The 18,455-nt window shown below is 36.1% G+C and overlaps 1 protein-coding gene across 1 annotated transcript in view; it reads left to right on the top strand.

Annotated features, from left to right (window-relative positions):
* FHIP2A (FHF complex subunit HOOK interacting protein 2A) overlaps positions 1-16,926 on the top strand; it is a 32,667-nt gene extending 15,741 nt beyond the window's left edge. Inside the window, exons 6-17 of the mRNA XM_037011385.2 lie at positions 1,937-2,230; positions 2,410-2,606; positions 3,698-3,812; positions 4,339-4,415; positions 4,499-4,691; positions 4,881-5,050; positions 5,422-5,565; positions 6,448-6,538; positions 8,511-8,654; positions 12,958-13,098; positions 13,453-13,556; positions 13,661-16,926. Of these exons, the coding sequence (XP_036867280.1) occupies positions 1,937-2,230; positions 2,410-2,606; positions 3,698-3,812; positions 4,339-4,415; positions 4,499-4,691; positions 4,881-5,050; positions 5,422-5,565; positions 6,448-6,538; positions 8,511-8,654; positions 12,958-13,098; positions 13,453-13,556; positions 13,661-13,766 (1,776 nt within the window). The 3' untranslated portion in view covers positions 13,767-16,926. The remainder of the gene's footprint in view (positions 1-1,936; positions 2,231-2,409; positions 2,607-3,697; positions 3,813-4,338; positions 4,416-4,498; positions 4,692-4,880; positions 5,051-5,421; positions 5,566-6,447; positions 6,539-8,510; positions 8,655-12,957; positions 13,099-13,452; positions 13,557-13,660) is intronic.
* The last annotated feature ends 1,529 nt before the right edge of the window (positions 16,927-18,455 follow it).

Genomic DNA, 18,455 nt, shown 5'->3' with positions numbered 1-18,455 from the left:
TATAATTAGGATATGTGGTAAGAAAAGGCCTAGACAAATGGACTAGGAATTGTCCAAGGCTTTGACTGGCTCCTGTACAAGTTGGCTGAGGTATTTGTGGGAGCCACTGAGGATTTTTGAGCAGAGATGTTATTACATGATGGTGTCTGTGCCTTAAGAAGTTAAATTGGTGGTAGCAGCTTGTACAGTGGATTCCTTTGAGAAGAGAGACAAAAGCGGGGAAGCTAACTTTCAAGCTGGTGAAGTAACCCGGACAGCAAGTAACAAGTGAGTCAGAAGCAGGAGGTCGGAGTGAAGTGAGAGTCCTCAGGGGACTCCAGAGGTGGACTCAGCAGGCTTGTACTGGAGGCAGGAGACAGGATGAGGAACACTCCAATTCCCGAACCAACAGGCTGCCTCTGAAGGAAAGGAAGCCCTGAGGGCACTCGCTTTGAGGAGAAGAATGGTAATTTTGGTTCTGGATGCTCTTTGAGATGTCATGATATCCAGATGGAGGTAGTTAGCAGGTATTTGGTATCGCAAATACACAGTTTGGGAGCACAGTCTGGGTTTTAGAGATTTGGGGGTTAAGAATGTAGCTGTGCTGTGGGTGCCAGTGAAGTCCCAGAGTAGAAAGAGAACAGTAAGAACCAGAGCGCAAGAGAGGCCAGCAGTTCCTTGTCACCGAGGGGGCTTCTTCCAAACGCTGGTTCCTCGCCTCCACCTCTGGATGCTCTCGTTCAGTAGGTCTGGGTGGGACCCAGGAACCTGCAGTCATCAAGCCCCACAGAAGACCATGGTGCCAGCAGTCTTGAGTCACACTGAGAAACACTAAGGAGTGAGTGTTAATTCTAAGACTGTTCTTCCTCTCACAGTGGTATTGAGATACCACTCCCAACAATATCATTACTATTTTAGGTGGGATAGACTGTGATGTGCAATTGATTTTTGTTTCACATGAAAAACACTGTGGTTACTACATTCACCCATATTATCAAGTTGCTCCCATACCCCTTTGAAGTCACTGTCCATCAGTGTGGTAAGATGATGTGCAAATTTGAAATTGGGAAGTTGTTTCATGTATTCATTTAGTTCCATGGAACTGTTTTCTTTCAATATATGTGCTGTGAGCTCAATTTCTCAAGAAGATTGGTCTGAACTATACTTCTAACAGTAATAAAAGGGATTTACGATATCCATAATATAACCTGGGAAGAGTAGAACATTGAATTCACCCAGTATTTAATGCACTTCTGTGATGGGTAAATGCTGCGGTGGGCCCTGTGGAGAGGCTGGTTTATGATCCGTTCTAACAGGTGTGTGTGATTTGGTTTTTGCTCCAGTGTTCAAATGGAAAGTAAGATACTTTTGCCTTGAAACTAATAATTGGCTTCAGTTAAGATTCTCTTGGGGGCAGTCAGTGGCTGTGGGGAGGGGCAAACATTTCAAGCAAATATTACTTTATCCTCAAAACCACTAATAAAAATGTCCTCAGAATATCGAGTTCTCTTTACAGAGCCAAAGTACAAGGAAAATCTTAGGAAACTGGTCTTAGAAGAATCAACGTTGAGCCTGCTATATATTTTTAGTAGCTCAGTGATGAGAAAACAACTAACTGTAATTGAAACCTCCTGAATCTTTTTTCCCCCCAGTAACATCAGTGTTTTCAGTAATAGTCAGGTAGTTACCACTAATGTTGCTTATTGCTTATGGTCAGTGTGAATTATTTTGTAGACAGTGTGAAGAGTGTCATAAAGACCTATGCAATTAAAAAATACCTAAAACACAGTTTAAGGCTGAGTATTTTTATTTGTCATAACACTTTTATCATAATATCTGTCATAACACTGTTACATTGGCTAGACAGTGAATGCTAATTATAGAAAACCCCATTAAAATGATTTCTGTTTTATAAGGTTTTTGATGTGAATATTACAAAATACATATTCCTTTTCAGAATAAGTTGAAATCACTGGCTTCCAAAGGAGCACCAAATGTAATTTCAGAAGACACATTAAAAGGTCAAGATTCCTTGTCAACAGATACAGGGCAGTTCTGTCAGCCGGAGGAGCTGTCTGGTGCTGTTGGAGTGGAGCAAGCAGAATTAGGAGATGAGCCTCCTCATCAGATAGATGATCTGTCCACAAGCGTGGAAGGTCTCACCATCACTTCACTGCCAGAGGCCACACTTGTCCGTCCAAACCAGGACTACAACTTAGTGAACTCTTTGCTAAATCTTACCAGAAGTCCTGTGAGTCATCATCTTTACTCTTTTTCTGACGTGATTACAGTTATGTGTACTTAAAATGGAAAAACAATGCTATTCTTAGTTTAGTGTAAAACACCACATCCTTCTAAAGTCACATCTCTCCAAACAGCCTGACGTACATCTAATCCAGGAACTGAAGGGCTCTGTGCTCTTTCCCCCAGGACGGCCGGATCGCTGTGAAAGCCTGCGAGGGCTTGATGCTGCTGGTCAGTCTGCCCGAGCCCGCAGCCGCCAAGTGCCTCACGCAGAGCACCTGCCTGTGTGAACTTCTGACAGACAGACTGGCCTCCCTGTACAGGGCCCTCCCTCAGTCCGTGGACCCGCTGGATATTGAAACAGTGGAAGCGATTAACTGGGGGTAAGAACCATTATTTGTGTTTGCCCATAAAGTGGCTTCTTACCTCTACACTTGTAAATCTGTTTCTATTTGCAATAATAGAGGTATTGAGCTTTGAAAAAAGTAACGTTACTAGTGATCAGTAATGAGTCCTGTTTTAAATTTGTTATCAATCAGGAATGAATTGGTGTGGCAACAGTCCAGCTATTAACGTAGTCAAATGACTTTTTCTTTGTCCACAACAGTGATCAGTCAAGACCTTTATAACATTAAGACTAATAACTTTATCTCATTATTTTCTTAAGAAACAAAAAACCCTGAAAGAAGGGATCCTCTTTTTATAAATATGTTCTGTGGCCTCGAGGGCAGTCTCCCGTGTTTCATGGCCTGCTTGCCCACAGTGTCTAATCCTTCCTCACTCTTTTACCCCATTTAGGGCCCCTATCTTGATTCTCACAGGAAAATGTGATTATTCCAGGATATTTATAAATCATTAAAAAGTAAAAAGCAGCATAAATGAAATTACCCATAATCTCACCACCTGTAAGCAGTCTAAATCTTTGGCCTGGTAACCTGTTAGTGGTTTTCAGGGTATTATATTAACCCTTCTTTGCTTTTTTGCTTGCTTTTCTCCACCCTGTATTCTGTCCGCATCCGTAGGGCAGACCCACTGGTTAGCATTACTGCTGGATTGTGTCTTAAGGCAGGAAAACAAGCAGGCCAGTCATTCTTTCCACGGATCCTCCCTAACCTTTCTTCTCGCCCATCGCCAGTGGCTGAGAACCCCTGACTTTTTGTTCCTCTTACTTGGTCAAGTTTGTGGCAGGACAGTGAGAAACTGTCTAAATGGTTTTTCTCCTATAGCTGCATTCTCTGTAGTCTCTCTCTTCCCACTTAATGAGTGAAAATTATTTATAACTTCTCTTTAAAAGGTTTTCTCTTATCTTTGGCTTTCTTTTATAAAATCCTCTTCTGGTTGCCATCCAGCATTGCCTGTGTAAATATATCACACTGTGTGAATTCATTTGTGTGCATTCATTTTTCTGTGTGTATTAAATTGGATTAACACTTTTGGATAACTTTGGACTTAGCATTTCTTCCTTGTCCTACAGCTTGGACTCATATAGTCATAAAGAAGATGCGTCAGCATTTCCAGGAAAACGAGCCTTAATTTCATTTCTTTCCTGGTTTGATTATTGTGATCAACTCATAAAGGAAGCACAAAAGGTTTGATGATTTTGTTGTTTATTGATAATATAAAAATCTAAATGTCTATTAATGAAATTTGAATCCTCAGTTTATATGTGCAAATATATCTTAATTGTCTTAGGATGACATAGTAAAAATAAATAAAACCAAATAAACCAACATGTATATATCTATGTGTGTGTGTATTGTAACTATAGGATAAATCACAGTTCAACTTCTGCCCTTATATTTCTTTAAATATTCCAGTAGAAAGCTTCACAAGGTAAAATTCGTCTCCCTCCATTTCTCCTCTTTGGGGAGATGTTAATTCCCCAATGTAAGTTGATTGGGGTATTTTTCTCCTGTTTCTCTTGTTGTTAGAAATTTAGATAAAATGTAAAGGACCCAATAGCTAACATCTAATCCAGGCTTGTATGCCATCAACAGGATGGTAATCAGTAAGTTTGTTTTTCCACATTAATTTGGATGGAGAGTACAAACTGATTTATTGATGTTACAAATTAATCTCCCTTTCCCATTAAAAAAAATTATGCTTATCACCTAGACTGCTGCTGTTGCTCTTGCCAAAGCTGTTCATGAACGATTTTTTATTGGTGTCATGGAACCTCAGTTAATGCAAACGTGAGTGGCCTCTTTTCCTGAAAAAAAAAAATTTGTTGTGTCCATGTTATTTTGCCCACTAATGACCTGTTTGTCGCGTGCAGTTCTGAGATGGGTATTCTGACATCAACTGCTCTGCTGCACCGCATTGTTCGGCAAGTAACGTCTGACATTTTGCTTCAAGAAGTGGTTTATTTTATCCTTGGAGAACAGAGGGATCCAGAAACGCTGGCAGAAATTAGCACACATCCTTTAAGACAGAGGTTAATTGAACATTGTGATCATATATCTGATGAGGTGAGCTGTTTAATGATTTTGAGTTAGACTTAGATTCTTTGAAATGCTGATTTTAATATACTTGTGATGTTTTGAGTATGGGCTCTTTTTCATGTGGCTTAAAAACTGAAAGCATGACTTAAAGGATGACAAAAAGAATAACTTATTTAAAAATATTTTTCAGTTACTCTTTATCGTTTTTGGTTTCAGATAAGTATAATGACTTTAAGAATGTTTGAACATCTTTTACAAAAACCCAATGAGCACATTCTTTACAACTTGGTCCTAAGAAATCTTGAGGAAAGAAATTATACAGAATATAAACCTGTGTGCCCAGAAGATAAAGATGTGGCGGAGAATGGATTGATAGCAGGAGCAGTGTGAGTTTCCTTTCTGAATCCACGAATTTGGCGTTTTATATAGACCTATAATTTTCTCTCTTATTTTTTCCCTTATCCATAAAAAAATACCTCTTAACAGTTTAAGGTTTTAAAAAATAAAATTTAGATGCCGTTATATCACCATCCCTTTAAATTACAGGTGGTATTATTCATTAAACCTAAACAAAACCCATATATTCTTGAGTTTGACGTCATATAAAACATTAATTTCTTTATAAGATATAAATACATTATTCCATAACTCTTTCATTAGCAAAATTATGTAATATTTCCTAAGAACATAGTGGGAAATTTTGGGGTTTAGAAAATATAATAAATTTTTTTTTTATACATCATTAAATTACACTTAGAGATCTGGAAGAAGATCCATTATTTACTGACATTTCACCAGATAACACTTTGTCAAATCAAGAGTGGCTTACTTCTTCACCTCCTGCTACTCCAGACCACCCCAAAAATGATGGAAAAACTGAAGTCCATAAAATTGTAAATAGGTGAGTTTGACGTATACCTCTTTTAGTTGTTTTTATAACATACAATAGTTCTGTTCTTAGATTGTTACAGGGATGTATTATGAGCTGCATCCTCCCTCCCTTAATCTAAAGATTATGTCAGCTTTTTGTCATGTTTATGTAGCAAGTGACAGCCTAGGGGTAACAGTCAATAGCAAAAGAGAAAACTCTACTGTTGGCATAGAAATCAAAATGAGTAGTAGGGTTATATACACCTTCAAAGTACCCTACTTATTTTTAATATAAAAATTTTAAGTAATTCCCAAGTGGAACAACAATGAGAATTTCCAGTTTGACAAATTGTACTTAATAGGCAGGTACTTGTGTATGCTAAGCATAGGGCTATTCCTTTTCGTTAGTTTATGTCTTTACATTTTTTTTAAAGTACCCATTCTTTGGGAATTTTCTTCTTTGTCTTCCTTTGCAGTGCTACGCTGATAAATATGCCTGGTTCTGGCAGATGACTTTAGAGAAAATTGCATGTAGCTCAAGATGCAAAATTAGAGTGCATAAGAATCTTAAATTACATTACTTAAAAGTCAGTTTCCTGAGATTAACAAATATCAGGCCAACCTGTCATTGTGCTGTAATGTAAAAGGAAAAAAAAGTCATCTTAGGCTTACTTCAACTTTAAATGGAATGAGTAATTTTTTAGTAAAATCTTTTAAATAATGAAAGAGTATTTAGTCAGTGAATTATAAGACTGATTCAAAATAAATACTTAAGAACATGTAAATTTTTTCCCATGTTCCCATTTGCATTAATACTTGACTCAACTGAAGATATCACTAAATAGTTTAGTACCTCTAAAGGTATTGAATCGGGAGAGTATTTATGTTATTGATTAGGACTTTTTCATTTAAGTTTTCTCTGTCTGGTACCCGATGAAGCAAAATCATCCTACCATGTTGAGGGCACTGGATATGACACCTACCTCCGAGATGCTCACAGGCAGGTAAGTGAAGCAACTCATGTTTTGAAATGAAATCTAGTAAGAGTGCACACACGCGCATCTCGTCACATTTCCCACGGTTGGTCTCTAAAGGTTTCCCTCTTTCTGCAAGACCTCAACTTCACTCTCCTGACTTTGACTTTCTGCAGGTGACCTTTGCATTTCACTGACTGTGTGTCCCTATCTTAAGATTTCTTTTTGCCCCCCTCCCTCCCTCTGTCTTCCCTTTCTTTCCTTTTTCCTTTGAATCCAAAAGCTGATCTTTAAATGATTCTGCCTGCCACCCTCCCTTGCCCCTCCCCACCCCTTCCACACACGCAGTGATGTATCTGGGCACCTTTGTCACACTCGCTCGCTGCTCTGTCCCCTGCAGGCTGGCTCTCAACCTCACTGAGCTACTTTCTCACAGGTCTCATCTTAGTTATTAAATGGCCTTCTCTCGGTCTTCTTTCTTCTATGTAGAATTTTAAAAATTCCAAATGTTAAAATGTCTCAAGTCGGAAAAATACACATTTTATTTTCATTTAAATCCTTTGGATGGAAGTGCTTTAAACAATTGATTTGAGTATTCCTCTAATTCATTCATAATGCTTTCAGCCTGAATTCAACACCCCATCACTACCTGAGTAACGAGGGATTAGGTAGCAAGTACTTCCCTGTGAAGTAAAGGCAATAAAATGAGTACCAATTTCAGTAGTGCCAATTGGCTTTTTAAATTGCCTTTATTTTTTCTGTAAGGTTTCATTTCCATTTCCTGATTACAAATGCAGTTCTTATGATTGTTTAAGAAATACTAGAAAACAGAAAGGATAGAAAATTTTTAAACTATTTCTACATCAGAGTTTCAGAAGTGTTCATGTAAAAATGCTTTATTAAATGCTAGGATGTGGTTTTATAAAGAAAATTGTCTATTGTAAGCCAAATGGTTCAAAACTCACAATATATTGAGGCAGTTGACTTTAATGATTTGAAATACATTTTTCTTTAAGAAGTTGAAGTTAGTGCTTCATGGTGAGAATTTTTTGTTTTAATGTCAGGTAATTTATAAGCTAGAGAGGTCAAAGTAATTTTGCTTTATTGAATAAAGAGAACCTGGGAAGGGAACGAATGTGGAAAGAAATTGTACTCTAAATCTCTTTTGTTTAAATTCAAGTACATTACATATTGGGAAAGACTTTTAAATTAATTTTTATTATATGAGATAGTCTTGTGCCTGTCAAAATCTGTATTCCAGTGATAAACTCTACATAGTGAGAGGCAGGCCAGTTTCTTCCTATTTCCAGTCTATCACAGACCAACACTTTTATAAAAATGAACTACTAGAAAAATGAAAATAAAAACCACAAAATATGCCCTGATTATTTTATTAGATTCAGCGTAGAATTTACTCAGTTAAATGACAGTGCAGGTTTTCTAAATGCTCACTCCTGGTTTTGTACTCGTCTCCTCATGAGAGTAGCAAGCAGTTGGTGGACCGCACTTGGAGCAGCGCTGTTTTATTCTGTCGTACCGGCATGCCTGGTATGCGTGCTTTAGAGGAAAATCAAGCTTGCCTTCTCAGATAACGTACATCTGTTCATCTATTAACCTTACATTTTAGAACAGGTTTGAAAATGTAGCTAGGACTTACTTTCCTTTTTAGATATTCTCTAAATTTGTGATCAAAAGAAGTTAAGGATAAAATTCCTCTTAAGGAAAGAGCAGAAGCACAGTTGTTACAGGGGTGCTTTGGTCAAATTACAATAGGCCCATTGTTTTCATTAGCATATGTCGGTACTGGCGAGTATAATCTCGTCTCGTGCCTCTAGTTACGTTATCTCAATCATCTCCTCTTCCCTGTCCCATGCACTGCACACAGAGCGGACCCTCAGCATCCAAATGGGTTTGTGTGTGCCTGTTTGAGAAAACCATTTCTATTCAGTCTCAGTTTGTTTGGGATGGTTCTTCTTTAATGATCCAAATGCTTTCTCCTCAGTTCCGGGACTACTGTGCTATCTGCTTACGATGGGAATGGCCCAGGTTTCCAAAAGCGTTGGAGAAGTGCAATTTAGAAGCAGCTTTCTTTGAAGGTCATTTTTTGAAAGTTTTATTTGACAGAATGGGAAGAATTCTTGATCAGGTAATCAGTTTTAAAATACTAATTTTTGTACTATTTTGTCACCATTCACCATGAGTTCATCCCAAGTCTCAGTTTAGGTCTTCAGTAAAGTAGTTTTATTCTCTTAGTTTTTTCAATAAATGACTTTTCTATAAAGCTTGATTGATATGCCAACGACTGGTGGATTCCCATGCACTCATTATGTTAAAAGCATTTATCTTGCCTGATAGCTGTTAGAACTGCATATTTAATTTCTCAATTAGAGGCCATGCCTTAATATCCTTGACATGTTTGGGAAGTGACTAGAGAGTGCTTCCTTTTATGACTGACTTAGGAGCATTCTTGTCAGTACAGTTAGCATAGTTTTAGTACAGATAGAGTCAACTTTGTAAGGTTCAATTGCAAAGACCTTAAATGTCATGTCAACACTGGTCTCGTTAAAATTGCAGATCAGTATTAGATGGACCTGCTTCTTCAAAGAACTTGTGAATGGTGCTCATTTTCATAAGGGGGAGGTGAAACTAAAAAGGTAAATTTACTTGTTCTGAGGTGAATAAAAATCACCATCAGCTGGTATGTTGCTATGTTTGTCTTACTGTCAGGCAGGAGAAATGAATTCGGGATTACAGAATCCCTCCCTCCCTCTCTCCTTGACAAACAAGCAGTGCTGATAGAGCTTTGAAATGCTTTATGCCCTGGGATACGCACTTAAGATAAAACAACCTGGCATAATATCTCAGCATAGAAACTCAGTTAACCAACTTGGAACTAATTTAAAATTGTGTACTAAATTTTGTGTTGTTTTTTAGCATTTTAGTTAAATATTTACGTGAGCATAGAGACTTAGAAAAGAAACTTACTTCATAAGCAGGCTGTCTTCAATAACCAGAAAGTCAAATAAACTATAAAAAGTACTTCACTAGGTTAGATTTCGGTCAGTTACCGTTCCTGATAGTTGTCAGTCGGAAGAGTAAGTCCCTTTTCTCTTTTAACCTTGTGATATAGCATGTGCTGTATTTCTAGTATGCCGTTTTATCATTGTTCATTTTATGCTTGACAACCAAAGCATTTAAATCCAGCTGCTGCAGGTGTTAGGCGCTGTAAGTCACGGCTGTGTAAACTCCCTGAGTGGCCAGGGTTTATCAGTTCGTTGTGTTTTTTTGTGCTGGTTTGCCAGGCTTAGTTTGGGTCTGATTCAGCTAATACACAAGAGACTTAACAATCATTATCAAGCCAGTAGTCTTGAAAAATTTTGACCAAAAGCACTAAAAAGGAGCCTAAATTTAAAAAGTAGTTTCTGAATTAAATTGAAACATCTATGCTGAATCTTCATCACACTTGAGCATTTTTTTCCTTCAGTTTGTAGAGGGCTGGCACAAAAGGTAACATTGGGTACAGACTATTCCAAAATGCTTTAAATTCTTTTTATTTCACAGAGAGCCCTCACAGTGCAAGCTGATGCCTCAGTCATTCTTCCTGTAACCCTAGAATTCTTTTATAAAAGCTGAATCTTTAGTATCATTACTATGACTTCTGGCTAATATGAAATGTGTTGTCTTTAAAACCCTTGGTATTCCATGCCTTTTTTGGTAAGAACATTATATAGTCAACTCTCAAAGATAATCATGACTTCTGGTGTATTAAGAGGGCTTAGTCTAGTTTCATTTTCTTTCTTCTCTAAATGTTTTTGCTGAATATGATGTTCGCTTATATTTTCTAAGTATATACTCCCCATGGGGTCAGGGTAACCAGGTGAGTATTAAACATTTACTATGGACAATTAATAAATTAGTTTTCTATATGTATAACTGTGAAGTTAAAACATCAAGTATTCATGACACTTGGGTTCTCACAACATTCATTTTTCAAAAATACCTTATAGCACAAAACATTTAGTGTTCTTTGTAGCTGGTGGTTTTTAAAAGGTGGTAAAATGCTAAGGTCCACAGCAGAGTGTAAAGGATACCAAGAAAAATGTAGGGAAGCCCAGGTTCTTGTTCCCACCCTGACAGGGAAGAATTTGATGTCGGGAACTCACTCAGCCACTTGTCACATTTTCTTCTTGTTAAAGTGAAGTTGATATTATTTGCCTTAACCTCTTATTTGGATTTACTTGTTAGAGCTAAACAAAGAAAGCAATTTCAGATACTTAAAAAAAATCTTCTTAAATGTAGGTATTACTAGAAACTTAAGAGACATCAGTTGTTGAGATTTTTAAAAATTTGCCTTAAGTCTTATTATTTTGACTATCTACATTCTTGGACCTTAGTCAAAAGACTGAGGCTGAGTTTGCTGGTGACATCAGTGTGCTTTAAAATTCTGACCTTGTATTTAGTGTGAGCTCAGTCAAAAATGGGCCACGTCCATTTGACATGTCAGAAAAATCTGGTTAGCTTTCATTTCAGGTGAATACTGTATACAGTACAAAATAAAGGGATAAAAAATAATAGGCATTAAAAAAACAATCCCCAAAAGGCCAACTTGTTTTATTTAAAGTTGTTACCAATATGAAGTAGAGACCATTTCAGGATATGGTGGAACAATTTCTATCTAAAATTTAGTTGAATTTAAATAATTTAGCTAATTTCTAGGTGAAATTTATCTTCATTTCACAGTAATAAAAAATAATCTATCACCTTAAATTTCTTAGCCAAAGACATAGATTCTTGTCCAAATAAAGCTAAAACCTAAGTAACTCCATATGGATAAAATATTGAAGTGGCAGTATAATGTTTAAAGCCAGATTTTGTTGATTAATTTATTTAAGCAGTTGTAAATGGCAGAATTTAGTAACGTAAAATCTGAACCACCTGAAGTGAAGTCCCATATAAAACTGTACTTGCTTTATTTTAAATGATGTCGTCTACATTTTTTAACAAATGCATTCTTCTTAAATATTTTAGACAATGTTCTTGTGTGTAGGTGTGTGCCTAAAACAGTTTAATGTGAATTAATTGTACTAGTTGAGTCTTGGAGAAGGATATTCTATTGCAAGTATTAAGTAGGAGAATATACAATTCAAACTATTCTTTAGTAGAATAGTATCTCCTTTTCATTCATCTTGCTTAAGGCTAGATTTTGAATAGGGTGACTTAGGGATGGCTTTTCTTTTTTCCCAGAAAATCCATATTCATGAATCTAGTAGTAAGTGAAAAAGACTTATAATTAGACCTGTAACACAGGACTTGAGGTTTCGTTCACATAACAGAATCTCTGATACCTTCTGGCACATACCTGACCGTTTATTGTCCTCTGAATGCCAAACATTAACTTCTTAATTGGTGTTCATCATGATCAGGGTTTAAAAGCTGCTCAGTGAATGAGAGTGAAATACTCAGAGCCTGTGGTCCGTGTTTGCAGGGTCCTGAATCACTCTCCCTCCCTCGTGCTGCGACCTGTTTCTCACCCACCCAGTCACCTGGCTTCTTTTCAGCCTTCTCACTGCAGCCACTTCTCCCTCAGTTTTCTCTGGCTGCTTAGAAAAAAACTGGGTAGGAGAGACTGGTGCTGAAAATTCTAGGCACAAAAATAGTAGCTCTTCTTGTACAATATGCTTGTTGCTTTGATTTTGACTCACTCTCTAAAGCGTCTCCAAGCCACTTTCTATGAAGAATAAACAGATTAAAACTAAAGGACTAGAATCCAAGTAAAATTCTGATACTACATACAAGAAAATGTATGAGGAACTGTACACAACAGTTGTCTGGGAGGATAACGCCCATGCGGTGTATGAGATGGTCTCTGTCTGTAATCACCATTGCAGATCTTTTCATTCACTTTGAGGCATACGGTAGCCATTTCTACCCCCAAATGTTTTTATTCTTTGAACAAGGTTTTGTGATGGGTGTGACTGTATTTTTATTATATACATACCTTTGGTAATTGGCAGTAGTTGGATAATCTGAGATGAGGAATATAATTTCTAAAATTAGGCTAGTGTATTTAAAAGTGCTTTAATACCTTCCCTTCTGTCTTTGCTCTTGTGTCCCTCTGTTGTTTGTAATTAATGTTACATGTGACTAGTGAATTTTGATGACCTCTTAAACTATTTCATTAATTAAAACAACTTGCATAAAAAGACATTCTGTGTTATATATTTGGTTTTTCTATATGTTTATATTCATGTTTTTTGTTAAGTTTTGGGACTGTGATAAATGTACTTTGCGATGGTGAGAGCTAATTTAGTTACAGATATTTTCATTGTAGAAGAGCATGCGAAGAGAGGAAAAGATGGTAGATTTTCCTTTCTTGAAAAGACAAATTGAAATGGTAAATTAAGTGCCTATAAATAACGTCCAATGTCTTTGTTCTTACCTCTCCACAGCCATACGATGTGAACTTACAAGTGACCTCGGTGTTGTCTAGACTCTCTCTTTTCCCTCACCCACACATACACGAGCACCTTCTGGATCCGTACGTGAACCTCGCGTCTGGCTGCCGATCTCTCTTCTCTGTCATCGTCAGGGTGAGTTTCTAGTTCTGTTTTATTCTCTAGATCTGATAAACCTATCCAATCAACATCTTAATATCACTGTAGGTAATTAGCGTGACATAATGAAAAATACTGTGCACTGCTGTTTAGAAGTAATCGTTTTATTATAGAACATGAAGATAGAAATAATAAAAATTCATTCTTTTAAGTGATAAATGTAACTTATATTTTAAGAAATAGGTATGAGTCCTTTGTCAATGATGGTTAAGTGTGAAGTGTGCAAGACGGCACTCCTCATTTGGTAGTAGGAAATGAAGTATTTTTTTATCCTGAAAATCCCTAAGTAGTTGATTTCAGGAGCTGAGTTCCTTTTTCCCCTTGATACAGGTTGTTGGAGACCTGATGGTTCGAATCCAGCGCATCCAAGACTTCACTCCCAAGCTTCTCTTAGTCAGAAAGCGGTTACTGGGTTTGGAACCTGAAGGCCCTATGTAAGTCAAGTGTTTTACACATTTTATTGATCTAAGAATTTTGGCAAAACTTGATAATCTGTTAATATCTTGAATCGATTCATTACCTGCTCCTCTCCTACCAGTGTTGACCACATCACATTGCTGGAGGGTGTGATTGTGCTGGAAGAGTTCTGTAAGGAGCTGGCGGCCATTGCATTTGTGAAATACCACGCTTCCTCCCCACCATAAATAGCATCTTTCAAGTGACTAAGGGAACAGAACTACTGTGTACATTTCATCAAAAAAGACTCAGATCTGCCCAGCCAAGAGAGGATAAAAAGCCTTTTTAAATCAAGTATTGCTATGAACTGGAGAGAACCATTAAGAACCAACCCATTGAGTGGACGCTTCCAGAAAAATGTTGTATAATGTTGTTTTCATTGGCTTTATCATAATGGTTCTATATAAAAAATTGCACGTTCTTGAATCCAGGATACAATCAAAGGAACTTCAGGAAGTAAGCATTTCTAATGCCTGTGTGAAAAGCTGCAAAATTTCTGATGTCATAACTGATGATATTTCTGTTATTTTAAGATCCTTTCAGGTAGCATTTTGACATTCTCTGGGACTCAAATGCTTATATTCTTTTGGATTAATAAGTAGCAAAAAATAATTTTATAACTTTTTAAGGTCAGAATTCTTATCAAACAAAATATGAAAAAGACTGTAAATGAGAAAAAATAAAATTCAGAAACGTTCAAATGAGTTAATAGATAAAAATGTGTAGAGCACCATTAACTTTCTTCAGCTTTTCTAAGAATAACACTTTAATATGATAAAGAAATTCTTGATTAATATATATATTTTTAAAGAAACATTCTTTTACTCTTTTGTGCACATAGCCATGTTAGAGACTAATTTTCATGTATGGGTCCCGATTTATTTAAAATGTGTCATTTTTCCAACAATGTTCAATTTATGCTCAACGTTGGTAGTGTTTGCTAAATAGTATTTTTTAAGCTAATTAACATGTAATTGGATTGAGAACCTTTTTTTCTCTCTCTCCCTCTCCGAACATTGCTTTATAAAATTGCTTTATACTTTGGTTTTCTTACTGAAATGCATGGTAGCGTACAGGTGGGAAACTGATAACTCTTTGGCGGCAATCAAAATGCCAGTGGCCTCCCTAATGTTTACATTTTTTTTTCATTTTGTTCAGTCTTTTGTTTTAAATGATTCTAAACAGATTTACAAAAAAAACAAACTAATCTGTCCTGTTTACATGTTAAAGAATTTGGGTAAATTGGGTAGATATGTCGGAACACGTGTGGGAAGTTTAGCAAAGCTGCGCTGTGCACAGCATGCTTGTATTTGACTTACAAAATGGTATTTGCTAATCCACTTTCTGTTCTTCCTTTAAGTGATGCTTATCACTCAAATATTGCTTTTAAGCTATCCTCTTCTTTTTTTTTTAAGTTGAAATGTTAAGCAGCAGCACTTTCCTCTTTATCTTTCCATTCACTGATACTTGGGGAAGCAGACTGTCAAACTTTCCAGCTTGAAAGGAGCTGTTGTTTCCCTTTCTAAGTTCTTTTTGTGTAGCACCCTTGCATATGTACATCATGTGGCATGAGCATAAAAGCATGTTTTACACCTACTGCTAAAATTTTGTTCTATTATCTTTGCTGACTTATAGTTTTTGCTATTTATTAAGAACAAAATGTCAGAAGATTATGAATATTCTTGTCTCCAGAATGCTTAACCACTGTTAACAAAAGACAAAGTTTATAATTTAATGTACATCTTTGCTAGCTCATTCTAAGAAATTCATTAAGCAACACAATGAAAAAACAAAAGTGGGAGATAGTTACTTTGTGCATGATTTCTTAAAAATGATTTTTAATGGTGGGAAACCATTGTTCAGTTTGCTGTATTTATTGATCAGTCCATGCAAGGAACACTACAACATTTCCATTTTTAGATGTAGCTGTAGTCTACTTTGATGTAGGTGTATTTAAAATAAGGCATTAAGAGATATTAGATATTTCTTAATGTTTTTGTAGTGTTCAGTAGGTGTCATAGCAATGATAGTACCTCTCAAACCAAATACTATTTTATCCTTGATTTCACATTGGACCTTATAGCTAATCCATGAAACGAAGCTCAGAAAAGCTTTAACTTTGACATTTCTGTGTGTGTATGCTGCTTCTTAAGATTTAATTATTTTCCTAAGTTATTGTAATGACTTTGATTTGTAATCAGTTAAAGCTTAAGGTATAAACTGTTTTGCTTCTAAGTTCCTTCTTTTTTTTTTCATATTTAATTCAGACCTAGAGCCAGCACAAATTCTCACAGTGAGTTGGATTAGTTAATGAAAATTGTAGCGCATTACTAGTTTTCCTCTTACTGTCTTTCCTTGGAAGCTGAATATTTCTATTACTCAATACTTGTAAAACAGTGACTGAAATGCACTGTTGGGTGGAAAGTACCACCTTAACATTTCATTGCCATAGACAGTTCCAACTGAACTTTAGCTTTGCTTTGCATATCTAAGTTTGATAAAAATAGGTATGTACATTTGTTTTTTTAACTCTAACAATATAGTCTTTGGTTTTATTTTCAGTAATGAGCCACATTCTTTACTTGATAGAACTCAGATTTGTCCTTAGCCAATTATCATGGTAGTGCTCACATTAAAACTATGTAATTAATGTTCTCATAATGTATCTGTCTGTGCAATATAGGAGCTATGAATGGATTCATAGCTTTTTGGTTTAATTGTACATTATTGTGTGTACATGTGTGTGTGTGTATATATATATATATATGTATATATATAAGGACCAAAATCCTTAGCTTGCTTACACTGTTGCTAGTGTAAAAATTGTTACACTTGATTTTACAGGGCACCAATTATGGAATTACTTCATAATTCATGGTAACATTGCCATAAATTACTGCATTAATATACATTACCATTTAATTATGGAGTTCATAGGTATTGACAGAAGTTCAGTGAAATGCTGAAACCAGAAATTAGATGGTAATTATATTTTGGGTTGTACAGTTAGTCAAAATATGCATGTCATTGTGACACTTGATATGTTAAAACATGATAATCATATTTCTGGGCCCTGTAAAATAGTGTCACTGTAATACTCTGTTTTGCCTCCTGTCTTGTTTACATTAAACAAAGGATATTGGGTAAATTTTTCTATGAACATTGTGTAGGTTGCTGACAGTGTTACCAAGGCCTGGGATTCTTGGGCTGTTTATGAAGAAACCTCAGGTGGCGATGTGTACCTACTCTCTTCAAAGGAGGTTGTGATCAAGTTCAACTTTTTGTGCTAATAATGCATGCAGGACCAAGAGGGATGATCTAAAAATAAATAATGTAATTTAAACAAAATATCTTCTTATATTTTTCTAGAATTCTAATTGGAAACATTCACTGATAAGCCTAAGACAATAATTCCTAACACAAAAGGATATGACACACAATAATTAATGGGTCATTAGAGCATTGATTCCAATGAGAAGACAGTTTGTTGGACTATGTCAGAATATTTGTAGAGCATAAATGTGTAGCTTGAAAAATCCCCCTGGGAAGCCTCATATACACTTTCCCCCACTCCTTAATAATCATTTCCCTAAAAGAAGAAATATTTATACAAGCCTTAACAAAAACAATTCATTGTAAGCACTATTCCTTAATATAATGCCTATAAAAACTTTTTTTTTAGCTGACAGTTGGAACAGTTAGACTTGACTTAGTCCATTCTCTTGAGCATTTGTCAAAGTCCCTTAATTGGAAAGAAACATGTAATAACATGGCACAGCCAGAAAGAAAAAAAGTTAGTTATTAATCCCACCTAACCATGATTCTTTTCAGTCACTGTTCCTCAAAATAATTTTAGAAGGAAATAACGAGGAACAGGTTGAAAGGATGCAGGGAGGTAAGGCTTAGGCATTGAAGAGGTGAAACTACTCTCCTTGCCTTGAGCTACTTTCAGAGAAAATTGCATTTTAAGAACGCATAATCAGGTCTCCAGTCCAAAAACTTGGTTCAGACTGCTAATTAAGAATTTTGCTATGTTTCATCTGGAAAGCTAGTTAATTCAAGGGAATCTGAAGATTAATGTAAAATTGTTAAGATTAAAATATTATTAGAGTAACTCTCAAGTAAAAGCTGTATCTCTTTCTCAAAAAAAAGCAAAAACACTGCTTGATAGTTTGATGCTAAGGATCCATGGAAAAAATGGAAAAGGTTTTAGTTGGCCCTAAGGCAAGTAGGGAAATTGTTGCCTTTGGGCCTAGCTCGTGGGAGACTGTTCCTAACCTGACTTATCTATACATACTTCACGACTAACATCAGAGAGATCCACCTAAGCCTATTTTCATGTGCATTCACTACTCATAGGTTTTGATGGTTGTGTGCATTAGAGATTTTTTTGTGTTATAATAGCATTTGTAAAATGCATGAGAAAAAGGATACATGTCAACCAAAAAAACAAAACAAAATAATTTGGTTTATTCAACAAATATTTACTGGGAACTTTCTATGAACCAGGTTTTAAGGTGCTAGGAAAACAAGCAGTTTCTGCCCTCAAGTCACTGTCTCAGTGAGAGTTCAGTGTGCTTACACAAATAAGTAACAATATATATTGGTGAGTGCTGTTAGAGAAACAGTAACCCAAGAACTGAGAGCACAGGGAGCAGCAAGTATTGCAAGTCATCGAAACAGAAAATCTAAAACTCAGTCTTGACTGAATTATATTCTTGCATGTAAGTGCAGATAGGCTAGATATTCAGAGAAGTAACAACTATGAAGTCCAACTCGGCAGGAAATGGAAAACTGCATCCTATTATATTTACCAGAATTAGTCTGTTTCCTTTCGCTTTCACTCTGAGATCTGTGTAAAGCATCAGCCCAAACAG

This window comes from Manis javanica, chromosome 7, assembly GCF_040802235.1.
Source record: "Manis javanica isolate MJ-LG chromosome 7, MJ_LKY, whole genome shotgun sequence".
Taxonomy (NCBI): domain Eukaryota; kingdom Metazoa; phylum Chordata; class Mammalia; order Pholidota; family Manidae; genus Manis; species Manis javanica.
This window is presented reverse-complemented; position numbering and strand designations above follow the sequence as displayed.